The following is a 13,341-nucleotide window of genomic DNA, read 5'->3' as shown; positions in this document are numbered from 1 at the left end:
TAACTAAAAAGCATACAAGCAACGTTTATAAAATCACAGATCATATAATTATAATATTATACATTTATTGGGAAAGACAAGTGTTGAATGGTGCATTTTACCGCCATTTTTTCAAATGAAACAGATTATACTAAAAAAAACTTCATTAAAAAAATAGATAATACAATTTATTAATTAATATTATTTACTTATATAAAATCAGGACGTACATAGATTCCAATATCATAATCAAGAGCACCGCCTCTTTCACTTTTCAGCCTCAAGTTTACAAACGAAGATCCCACGCCTCCCGCTGTTATATTAATTGAAGATTTGCTATGGAGATTATCCAAAGCTTGAATACCCTGGAAGGAAGTTAAAAAAAATATAAGAATATAATGTTCTCCAGACCGATTTCGGCCACGGCGGCCAATCTCAAGAGAGATGAGCGAGCTGCCCAGGAGATATTATAGTGCGCAAGTGTGTGCGCAAACACAGGTGAACTCTCTATTCCCTAACTCTCATAATCTGAGAGAATGTCAATCCGACATGAGCGGAAAGAGTTCAGGCTCAAGACCAATGGCTTTACAAGCTTTTCGAGACACAGGAGTGTACACACTTCCAACTTCCAGACTCCGAGCTGCTACTGAGAATTTTCTACTGGTACTGGTATTTAAATCCAGGACCTCCGGGCCTACGGCCATACATGTAGCCACTACATGAACGAGGCATTTAAGTTAAGAATATACGCAAATGATAAATAAAATAGTAATTGTCTATGGAATCATTTTAGTATTTATAATAATATAATTGATAGAACGTCACATTTATTCAGTTATTTGTGGGCGGTATCTAAGCCGGTTGCCTTTATTATGTTAAATATGCATATAGAGTATTAATACATAACCGAGACTAGACTTAAGGAGTCTACACACCAAACCAAACCGACGAGAGTTGGCGGTTTAGTCGGCGTCTGCACATCTCGTTACTAGTTGATCAACCTTTTGGGTCGAAATATGTAATTTCGTTTCGTATTCAAATCACGTACATGTCAGCGCACGGCATATATCAGTAGGTATTACGGGCGGGCAAAAGTCACCGACATGTTTCTCTTAAAATAATGCGGCTGACACCTAGCCATTGAGCTGTGTCGGCGATGTCGGCCGGTGTGTCACTCCCTTATTGTGATAATAAAGACATTCAAGTCACATTATATACTATGATTGTATTATTTGTTATTTTGATATCGTAATAAGAATTACATTAATAAACCAACATGTTTACCGAAGACTGATTCATTTATTATCGTTTTTTAAAAGCTTGTTTTATTTTATCATTCAAGCATATTGCTTGAAACTACGTCAATAATAAAATTATTTTATTTTTATAATTAAGCGTGAATATTTTATAATTCATATAATTGATATTGCAATAAAATGTTTTCCTCTTTGAAGTAAATTATTTAAGGAATATCCGTATAGACTATAGAGGCCAGTCGCCGTCACTATCTCTTATTATGTCATTTTGGTATAAATATAAATACGAGCAAGATTCTCGGAGAATTACAAATTATATATAGATATGGATGTTGGTGAATCTGTTTGTTTCATAAGGCGGAGATTTAGAGGATTCGGGGTTACAGCACCAGCGCCTCCACAAGAGATTTCTTATTCTAAACACTTAATATATTATAAAAATATACAATAATTATACTTTATTTTATTGTATCGCCATATATAAAAATATATTTAGAAAATAATAAGGGTCTCCATTCCTTTGTTGACCCGGGGCCTCAACACTCTTATCCTAGGACAAGATGTAAAAAAATAAAATAAAATAAAATGTTTAACAACTTACTTCGATCACTTTATTATGCGGGTCCGTGTAGAAGAAATATTTCACTCTTTTGATGAATGGTATGGCGTTATACTGGACTTGCTCGTTATGCCTTAGAACCACCCGGTTCGCGACATTACCAACCACGAAGTTGCTCCCACACGCACACCACGATAACGTGGAGATGATGGTAATTATTAGGATTACACGCATTTTATTAGCACAGTCGTCTAACAATCTCGACGATCGTTTCACAATGAGAGGTCGCTCGCTATCGCGGAGGGCATAATGAATGAGTGACAATGATGTAAGTATTGTGAAACTAGATTTAATTAAAATCATTATACCGATTTGAAAATGCAATTTTTTTTTATTTAGCTTAGTATGCAGAAGCGCCACATAATGGTAAGTCACCACTCATAGATATTGGTGCTGTAAGAAATATTAAACACTCCTGACATCGCCAATGTCCCACTTTACCCTTCAACCCGGAACACAACAAGACTAAGTATGGCTGCTTGGCGGTATATGATAAGTGGGTAGCTTTTTTTAGCCATTTTATAAAACGGCGGAACCGGCTTACTGGTAAAAAAAATCCTTCAAATTTTTATTCAATACATTTAAGCTTAAATAATGGTTACCCTACAATACTATCAATAAACTATACATTACAAGGAAAATGATGTAAGCAAACAATTTGAATAATGTTTCTAAAATGAAACCATCAATGCGACATTGATACCTAACACCGGATTCGGGTCAAGCTAATAGTGACAACACGCGTTAATAATTTTATATATTATAATACTAGCGTTAATAATTTTATATATTATAATAGCTGTGCCAGCGGTTTTACCCGCGTATAACTTAAAAAAACGGGCCGGTTGACGTAGTTGGTAGATACTTGCCTTTCACGCCGAAGGTTGTGGGTTCCCACCCAGGACAGACATTTGTGTGCATGAACATTTGTTTGTCCTGAGTCTGTGTGTAATTATCTATATAAGTATGTATTTACAAAAGAAATGTAGAATATATCAGTTGTCTGGTTTCCATAGTACAAGCTCTGCTTAGTTTGGTATCAGATGGCCGTGTGTGAATAATGTAAAAAAAAAAAAAATTGGCATGTTTATTATTATTGTTATTTTATTTTCGTTTTATTTCATTATTTATTGGTTTTTGCCGCACCTGGATTTAGATAGGGCAACAAACACTGGCCTTGAGAGAAACATCATTCCCTTAAATCAAATCCGACATACTTGAATGTCTTTCCCTGTGCTTTATTTATTGTGACGTAGAAGTACGTATTATCAACTAAGCAACTAATAAATTTAACAAAACCATGAAATACATATATATATATATATATATATATATATATCGCGGCAACGAAACCAAATACCTACCTAACCTATAAACTTTAACTGTCAAAGTTATTTACAAACCGCAAACAAATATTTAAGTAGGAGTATTTTCAAACAACCTACTCAACTACCAATTGAAATTTGTCAAAACTAAAGTACTAAAAACTGTCTATGGTCTTATCTCGATATCTTTCATAAGAATTAATGCGACGTTTATAAAAACGACTTCGATAATAATGCATTTTTTTAGAACAAATTTGATTACCATACAAAAGGTTACACTGTAACCTTAAAAGATAGTGTTAGAGTCAATTACTGATTTGAACAACAAAACACTTATTTTTATACAAAATCGTACTATTTCACAATACTTCACTGGTGGTAGGGCTTTGAGCAAGCTCGTCTGGGTAGGTACCACCCACTCATCAGATATTCTATCGCAAAACAGCAGTGCTCGTCCGCCTTCCTATTCTATATAAAAAAAAATACTTTTAATTTGAATATAATACAATGATTATATATATATGACATTTGATATATGATAATTCGATACGTCTATATGTCATCGCCGTACGAAACCTCCTTACTTAGATCATCGCAGCTCGCCTCGACGTCGCGCGTAGCATACATATAAATACGCGTGGGCGCGTTAACCAACGTATACCAGCATAAGCTGAACCCTATTTAATATGATTGATCATATAGATATGAGCTCAACTTATGTTACTTCGGCATGTGAAATAAATAAATACTGAACGTTCATTAAAAAAAAAACATTGGTTTAAATAAAATAAAAAATCTCACAAACTCATTGTCCTTCGGTGTATTTTCATTGAATTTATTTTTACGTGCGTGTATATTTTTATTAAAAAAATATATATAAAACAATGAAAATGCAATTTAAATTGATTATATTTATATATAAAATGAACAGTACAGTTTTTAGCCAGTTTATAATGCCTGTGAATGTCCCACTGCTGGGCTAAGGCCTCCTCTCCTTTTTAAGGAAAAGGTTTGGAGCTTGGACATCCAACACGCTGCTCCAATGAGGGTTGGTGGAATACTCATGTGGCAGAATTTTAGTGAAAATCGACACATGCAGGTTTTTCACTCACGATGTTTTCCTTCACCGTCACGAGATGAATTATAAACACAAATTCAGCACATGAAAATTCAGTGGTACTTTTCCGGGTTTGAATCCACGATCATCGGTTAAGATTCACGCGTTCTTACCACTAGACTATCTCGGTTTTCTATAAAACGTATATTGTTATATTTGTTTCGACACCGTTTGAAAGATTACCATGAGATTCGGAGAGTTGGTTCCTCCGGACTGGCCTAGGCCAGTTCGGGTACGGGCCTCGGGGTTGCCCCCTTTATCCGGCCTGTTCCTCACCGGCAAGAAGTAGTTGCCGTGTCTTTTCTTTTTGGCCCTTGATTGATGAGATTCGGAATTTAACGCTATCCAGTTTGTTGCATCTCGTCACTAGATGGCGCTGTATCAACTTCTATACAGTTCAAGAATTGGTATACATTCGAGCACCGGGAATATTTAAGCATTAGCTATTTAAAAAAAAAGCTCACATATAATATTTTATTTATTTATCTTTATATTCAATATTACAAATGTGAAAGTAACTTTGTCTGTATGTAACGCTTTCACGGCTGGAACACTGAACCGATTTCGATTAAATTTATTATAAAGTATGAACCTCGAGGAAGGAAATAGGTTACTTTTTTTTCGCGAACGCAGAATGCTCCGTATTAGCTGGACACAGAAAGTTTCGAACGTGAGAGTACTCCAGCGCGTCGCCAGTAGCCGGAAGTTACTGCAAACCGTCAAGAAGAGAAAAACCGAGTATTTGGGCCACGTCTTGAGACACGAGCGATACCAACTGCTCCAAATTTTAATAATGGGCAAAGTAGAGGGCAAACGACGCGCCGGAAGAAGAAAAAAGTCCTGGTTGCGCAACATCCGTGAATGGACGAAGATCGCCAGCGTGGAAAAACTATTTCGCTTGGCGCGAGACCGCGAAAAATTCGCTGAGCTGACGGCCAACCTCCAGTAGTGGAGAGGCACAAGAAGAAGAAGATAGTTATTCATAAGTCCTGGTTTAAAAATTCACAGTATTCATGTTCCAAAGCTTTCACAGCGCCCTCGGTGAGGAGGAGAGCGTTTTGTTTCCTCAAATTTTCAATCAGCGACGTTTGTTTGTCAATGTGCGTTGATAATATTTTGATTTTCCCTTCCAAACGCGTTATGGAATTTTGGTGCGATGTTGCCAGCGATCGTGTGGAATCCCGGAAATCCTGTTAATAATAATAATTTTAATTTATTAGTCAAGGTCGCGTTGCGTAAAGGGGGACTTTTAATAATTTGACATAAATCCTAAAAAATAATTCGATCAATATTTATTTCAAAACCCAAAAAATACATATTTATTAACGTATCAATTTTATTGCATGATTTTTTTTGTATATAGAATCTCATCAAAAACATAAATGTGAAATGAGAGCCAAGTTCAATATTATAATATTTGCCTTGGTTGTTGACTTCAACGACAAAAGAAGTGAGATTAAAATGGGTGCAAAGTTCAATGGTCAGTCCTGAAATTTATTTATAACGACATAAAATATTTTATAACAACTTAAAATATCATTTCTTCTTATGACTTAGGGTGACATATTGAAGCCTAAGGTCTGACTTGGCTAGTTCTCATATACGAATATACATACTTAATAATATACATATTATTAAGTACCTACTCAAACAATCGTGGAAGAGCCCTATGTTCGATGGCTAGCTTCTACCAGCAAGCCAAATTTTCGGAAAAATAAAAAAAATAACTAACAGCTTTAGAACTTGCAAAGGCTATAATATAATTGTATGATAATGTATTATCCTAAGTTATAAGAAGAAATGATATTTTATGTTGTTTTAAATAAATTATTATAATAGATATCATTACTTTTTGTACAGAAATTATCCTTAATTTTACGAAAATATGAAATAAATATAAAATACGAAAGTCGACTATACTCTTAGTTATGAGTACTAAAACTGAAATGTTTAAATAAAAAAAAATTAAGGGTGGTATTCCGCTTGTTATATATACACGTAACTCCACATAAGGACCGGCTGTCATTAGTTTTGATTTAGGATTCTTACATTACAGACACTATAAGTAAGTGTTCCTAATAGAATCAATTAATTGAAAAAGTATAATAAAATTATAAAAAATTACAAGTTTCTGATTTTTTCCTTTGTATTTACCCAATCACCTATCTGGTGGGTGTGGGTGGAAGTGGGTTAGAATTTTGATCTATAGCTCAGTCAGTGATAAAAAAGACGATTTTTGGACGTTAATATCTGAATAACCGTTTGAGGTGTGTTTAGGAAATTTGGAGCACATATGTATCTCGCAAGTCTCAATGTATATGCCAAATTTGACGTGTTCATGTTAAAAGGTATTTGAGTTATGAGGGGGTCAAAAGTTGCTCCAAATGGTTCGTGTAATATTACACACGGTACTGCTCGCCAGTTCTGTTAGCTTGAACTTGGCTTGACACGCTATCGAGTGTATAAATAGTTAGAACGAGCAAATGTGCCATATGATGGTAAGTGATCACCAACGCCCATAGACATTGGCATTGTAAGAAATACTAACCATTTCAAACATCGCCAATCTACCACCAACCTTGGGAAATAAGATGTTATATCCCTTATGCCTGTAGTTACACACTCACACATCAATCCAGAACACATTAATACTGAGTATTACTGTTTTGTGGTAGAATATAGTAAGTGGGTGGTACCTACCCAGACGGGATTGCACAAAGCCCATTAAATAAGTAGAATATGATACATATATTTGCATATAATTATTGCAGTACGTCATTATGTACTCAACATATTTGTTGGATATATATAAAATTATAACTGTCTCATTGGTCTAGTGGTTTCATGTAAAGCCGCAAACTCGGAGGTCTTGGGTTCAATTCCCAGGTCGGGTCAATAAACAGTTATTGGGTTTAACTGTTAAAGAATCTCAGTAGCAGCCCAGAGTCTGGAAGTTGGAAGTGTGTACACTCCCGTGCCTCGGAAAGCACGTAAAGCCGTTGGTCCTGCGCCTGAACTCTTTCCGGTCGTGTCGGATTGCCGTCCCATCGGATAATGAGAGTTAGGGAATAGAGAGTGCACCTGTGTTTGCGCACACACTCGTGCACTATAATATCTCCTGCGCAGTTGGCTAATCTCTCTTGAGATTGGCCGCCGTGGCCGAAAACCGCCGGAGGACATTATTATTATTATAAAACTATATATAAAATATACCTTTTCATATAATTTCGCAGCCTCCACTTGCTGTTTGAGATTAGATATAACTTCCTCTTGTGACGCGCATCTTGCTTCCAGATTTATATTTTTAGTTTTCAATTGTTTCACTTCCGATGTCAGTCTGTCTGTGTCGCTTCTCTGTTCCTTATAAAGGCGTTCCTTTTCCTATATATATTTCAAATGAAATTTTATTTCCAAATAGATAATAAAGGTTTTTATTTATATATTAGTTAGATAGACAGATGCATAAACTATTGTCGTATATCCTTGCTAATCTTATAAATGCGAAAGTAAGTTTGTCTGTTTGTTACGCTATCACGTCTGTTATTGTGCGTAACAGCCTGTAACTCTCCCACTGCTGACGATGAGCTAAGACCTGTTCTCCTTTGGAGGAGACGATTAGGAGCTTAACACATGTGTCAATTTTTTAACCAAGCCCGCCGAGCACGACATAAATTATAAACAAGAAACAAGCACATGAAAATTCAGCGGTGCTTGCCCGGCTTGGACCAGCATCTAAGGTAATATTCAAATGATCTAACCACTAGGGCATCTCGGCTCAATCACCAGTAGCCTGTATACTGGTGGTAATCTCTGTAGCTGATGGATAGTATTTTAAATTGTATAAAGTGTTACAAGAGAAATAAAAGACCTGACTGTGTGAACCAGCTTTCGCCGGCGACTTTTCCGAACCGATATGACATAGAAACCTTCAAGAAAAGAACCTACTCATTCCTTGAAGGCCGGCAACGTACCTACCCTTCGGTGTTGCAGGTGTCCATGTGCTGTGGTAGACACTTTCCATCAGGTGTTTTCAGGAATTACACGAACTGATTCCTCCCACCCCGTTTTACTATCGAACGGCCAGGCAAATGCGACCAAAGCGTAATAGATACACAGCGGAAATTCCCCGCCTACGTACGAAGCGCTTTGAATCTACATTCATCATACGCACTGCGATACTGTGGAATGCTTTGTCTGAGTCGGTATTTCCTGATAGGTACAATGTTGGTGTCTTCAAATCCAGAGTAAACACGTTTCTTATAGGCAAGCGTGCTACATCCTAGACCGTTTCGATAACATCAGGCAAGTCATTGGTCAAACGCTGGCCTATTAATTGTAAAAAAAGGTCAGCCTCTTGTACATTTGCAACCCTCTTATAACAAAAAAGACAATAATACTCACGTCCAGACGATTCTGCATCACAGCGCACTTGGCCTTGATATCGGCTGTTTCGGATCTCATGCTGTTTGCTCTATTTATAAGAGTTAAACGTTCGCTTTCCAACTCAGCTATGTGAGTCATGTGACCTTCGCATTGTTTTATCTGGTCATGAATATATGTACATATGTGTAAAGCATATGTCTTGAAGCTTTAATAAATACACAAATATTTACTTGGTAGTAGGACTTTGTGATAGCCCGTCGGGGTAGGCTATTCTACCAACGAACAGCAATATTTAGTATTGTTGCTTTCAAGTTTGATGAGTGAGTGAGCCAGTGTAACTACAGGCACGAGGAACATGACACCTCGGTTCTCAAGGTTGGTGGCGCATTGACGATGTCTATAGCGATGGTGATTAGTGATAACTTACCATCTGGTGGCCCATTTTATAATTTGTCTACTAACCAAATCAAACACAAAAAAATCAACAATATTTTATCGCCAAACAGCATTTTTATTGCTGCGTTTCAGTTTTAATTAGTTTGTTTAAATTTGTGATTATTTAAAATGTACATCAACATATGTATATAGATTACAAAAAAATATCTAAAACTATTTTAGGAAACTGATTTAGAGTGACAATTAGAGTTACACACAACATCTACAGACGAATTTATTGTCTAGCTGTTTGATAAAAATAGCAAACAAATAACTTAATTTTAATTTATTATTTATAATAGTAAATAAATTATTACATGAAAAGATAAAAATATATATTTTTTAAAAAAAATTAAGGATAAAATTTGTTGTAAATATATACACTTAGCAAATTATATGTATGTGTAAAATTTGAATAAGTCAATCAGTTTGCGGAATAGCCAGGGCGGCTAATGTAATGTACGAAATATCTATGAGCAAAGGACACTGTATCAAGAAGCATTTATTCGTCGCCTTTTTGAAAGAAATAAAAAAAAAATACCTTCTTGTCTATGGTACCTTGAAGCTTGTCTATTTGTTCTTGCATTAATTTAACTTTGGCTGATAGAAACTTACACACATTTTCCGTTGTCACTTTATCTGAAAAATAACAACGCCAATTGTTTCTGGGAACTAATATATACTTTTGTTATAATATATAATATACATATTATTATATATTATAACATAGCAGGCAGACAGATTCACGTTACAGCTTATAATGTCTATATAAATAAATAGATTTGCTGTGTCGGTCTGCGATTTCGAAATAACTGCCTCTTTTTAAATTAATATGGGTATTTGTTTGCGTAAAAAAATGTATTTGGCAGTCTGTCTGTTTGTCCGGAGTAATCTTTGATAAATTACAAATCCAAATATTATAACGGTACCTTGGAATACTGCTTGTATCCCCCCAAGGTACCGTTTAGTTTTTATTTCATCAAAATCGGTGGAGTCTATCAAAAGTTAACTTCAAGTTCACTATACACATCACAATATACTTCAAATAAATAAAACTGAAGTGTATTTCTGTAGTTTCAAAATAACTGCCTCTTTTTAAGTAAATACGGCTTTATATAATTATATATATATATAATATGAAGAATAATATGGCGAGTAACCAAAAGTAAAACAAAGTTTTTATTATTATTTCATGTTTGAGTTTAAAAAAAGTTTGTTTTGGTTTTGGTCCGCTGTAATTTAATAATTTAAACATTTTATACATATAATTAAAAATATCATTATGGACAACAGCAGTAAAGCCTCGGGTTTTGCTAATATATTATAAAGATGAACTGATTACATTCCAATAATATTTATTATGAATACAATTTGCTTTAAGACCTAGTTATAAGATTTTGACCTGTGACATTTACATATTTACTTCTATATACAGATTATTTATTTATAGATGTATATGTATTTTATTGCATAACATTATTAAATTGCACAAAAGGGCATAATTGTCACGATGCCTCATGGTTAGAACATGTACACATTTAACTGTTGGTAGGGCTTTGTCCAAGCTCGTCTGGGTAGGTACCATCCACTCATCAGATATTTTACCGCAAAACAGAAATACTTGATATTGTTGTGTTCCGGTTTGAAGGATAAGTGAGCAAGTGTAAAATAAGGTTGGTTAAGGTATCCTGTATTCATAGCCCTGCTTATTCACCAGACAAACAGTTTCATTTGAAACGGAAGTTGGTTTAATTGCTATTTTTAGTAAAAACTGTACTATTATGATATACAGTGATATATAACTAGATAGGTTAAGCATAGGAAATTTTGTGTATGGGTGTGAGTATATATGTATGTCTGTTTATTCATAACTAAAATTGAGAATTTGTGTCATAGTATGTACCACTTTAGTGAGGGTCATGGAATAATCATAAACGGTCATGGTTAGGGATTCATTATGAGATAGCCTATATGATGGAATGAGTTCCAAGTATCCAAGAGGAGAGGTGGCCTCGGTGAGCAGTGAGACATTTAATGGCTGCTAATTTTCTTTACTTTTTCCATGGATATGTAAACTTCTAATTAATTATATTTTACCTCTTTGGTGAATGTTTCATTAATATGATAAATAAATACAGATAAGATAAATAAACAAGTAATTAAAATGCATAATAAACATATTCAAACATAAATTATGATAAATTAGAGAAATATATTAGTTAGTATATGATTGCATATCATTTAAGCTTTGTATGTTATAAAAAATATATATATAAAGAAATCTTACCTTTCACAAACGATTCAGGTAATATTTTATCCTTAACATTAACAGACACAAAAGCATATAAAAATTCTAAATCATCATTTATTTTTTTGTTATTAGATAAAAGGCAGCAACAAGGTTTCGCTTTAAGCATATTCGTCTCATTTGTTTTTTCTATTGTTCCTTTTTCAAAATTAGAATTATCTCTGGATTCTAAATTTGGAATTATTTTTGGTTTATTTTTGCTTAGAGGTCTACTTTTTTTGGTGTTATTAACAGTTTCTTTGCTATCTGTTGATACTTTTTGAACTTCACAGCAATGTCTGTTTGTTTTGTGTGCCGGGCTCAATGTGAGGTTGTGAGAGAATTCTGAGAATATATCTTGCTTTTGCTGTAAATAAGAATAATGGATTAATAATTAAACGTTATACACATATAATATAAGTATGCACAAGTATTTCAAAAAGTTAACAGCCTGTGAATGTCTCACTGCTGCGCTAAGGCCTCCTCTTCCTTTTTGAGGAGAAGGATTGTAGCTTATTCCACCACACTGCTCTAATGTGGATTGGTGGGATACACCATGCAGGTTTCCTTACAATGTTTTCCTTCACCGTCAAGCAAGAGATGAATTATAATCACAAATTAAGCACATGAAAATTCAGTGGTGCTTGCCCGGGCTTGAACCCACAATCATCAATTAAGATTCAAGCATTCTTACCCCTGGGCCATCTCAGCTTTTTAATATTTCAATGTAGAATATAATCTACTTCATTATATATTATAAATAAATTTGAATATTTTTTTGTATTCTATATTCTTAATGCATTCCGAAACCGTTCACGTGATCATAATTAAGCTTTGCTGAGTGGTTCTTCATCTGTCTAGGAAGGTTTATAACCCAAAAAAAAACTTTTCCATGTATGTTTGTACTTCAATAACATTTTCTGTCAATCCTTTTTCTCAGAACCAAAGCAGGCACAAGGAGATAGTTTATAATTAATTTTGATTTTTACATACACTTCAGATAGATGAATTAAGAATATTAGGAATAAATATGTCTTACATTATCTATGTATTGTGTATCTGTGAAATTGTTAGTACTTTATGTTATTTGACTGATTTGTTTTAAATAAATTGTACCCACAGTAAAACCAAATTTCTTAATAACTTTTGTCAATTATACCCGCAGTGGTTTAAAATCAAATTTTATTATAACTGTTGTCATAATTTATGAAATATATCATAATATTGCAGTATCACGAAGAATAGTAGTAAGAAGTTTTGTAGAATTTCCCGTTAACTTGCTCTGCTCAAGTTAGTGCTATCATTTGAAGCAATAAGAGATCGCTCACCATTACATGTTCAATTTCTTTCATTAGGCTTTCCGTTTTCTTTTCCAACTGTTTATTTAATTTCTTGAATTCGTTCTCCCGTGCTACGAGATCTAATGAATCCATAATCAAACGTATATAGTAACCTTAGTTATCACAAATTTGATTTGCGTATAATATTTCACTGCAAAGAGATAAAATACTTTTGGTGATAAAGTGCTTTGATTTTGTTTTACATAATAATTATTTACTTTAAAGACTTAAGTTTATTTATTACACCAATAAAAATTAAAGCGCTTTAAGTAATAATATAAAATACAATGGCGGCAAGTCAGTAATCACTGTCATCAAACAATATTCCGTTGCCATGCCAACAAAAATATTAAGAGTCATATCAAAGTCTACATTCATGACATTATTGCGTCAAATTAGCAACATTTAATTTTTTATTTCGATATTGTTTTGCGAAAAATATATATAATACTAAATAAAAATATCACAGTAAATATAAAATAACATATTTCTTCTATTCTCATTTGTTGATATTCAGAAAGTGCTGCCATCTAGATTTAATTAATGATATTATATTATTATGGAACAGGCGTCAAAAACAGCTGTGCGAGGACCAATAGA

General features: G+C 34.0%; 1 protein-coding gene across 2 annotated transcripts; it reads right to left on the bottom strand.

Annotated features, from left to right (window-relative positions):
- Positions 1-5,129: 5,129 nt before the first annotated feature.
- LOC126779199 (testis-expressed protein 9-like) lies at positions 5,130-13,049 on the bottom strand. 2 transcript variants are annotated; one of them, XM_050503112.1, is made up of 7 exons: positions 12,986-13,049; positions 12,730-12,892; positions 11,402-11,768; positions 9,656-9,753; positions 8,698-8,838; positions 7,510-7,677; positions 5,130-5,486 (listed from the first exon to the last, which is right to left on the bottom strand). In XM_050503112.1, the coding sequence occupies exons 2-7, from the start codon at positions 12,832-12,834 to the stop codon at positions 5,277-5,279; spliced, it is 1,089 nt and encodes a 362-aa protein (XP_050359069.1). In that variant the 5' UTR covers positions 12,835-12,892; positions 12,986-13,049; the 3' UTR covers positions 5,130-5,276. The 2 variants fall into 2 exon arrangements, with proteins under 2 accessions (XP_050359069.1, XP_050359070.1); XM_050503113.1 differs by lacking the exon at positions 7,510-7,677 and having other exon boundaries at positions 12,730-13,028.
- Positions 13,050-13,341: the final 292 nt, after the last annotated feature.

The sequence above is a fragment of the Nymphalis io genome, chromosome 28 (assembly GCF_905147045.1).
Source record: "Nymphalis io chromosome 28, ilAglIoxx1.1, whole genome shotgun sequence".
Lineage (NCBI taxonomy): Eukaryota > Metazoa > Arthropoda > Insecta > Lepidoptera > Nymphalidae > Nymphalis > Nymphalis io.
The sequence above is the reverse complement of the archived record's forward strand: the minus strand, read 5'-3'. Positions and strand labels throughout refer to the sequence as shown.

What these genes read in the sequence shown, in the direction of transcription:
- LOC126779199 (XM_050503112.1), bottom strand. Translation starts at nt 12,834, where the DNA reads ATGGATTCATTAGATCTCGTAGCACGGGAGAACGAATTCAAGAAATTA. An exon ending in AAGAAATTGAACATGTAATG is followed by an intron (nt 11,769 to 12,729) that starts GTGAGCGATCTC and finishes TCTTATTTACAG; the next exon opens with CAAAAGCAAGATATATTCTC. An exon ending in ACCTGAATCGTTTGTGAAAG is followed by an intron (nt 9,754 to 11,401) that starts GTAAGATTTCTT and finishes GTTATTTTTCAG; the next exon opens with ATAAAGTGACAACGGAAAAT.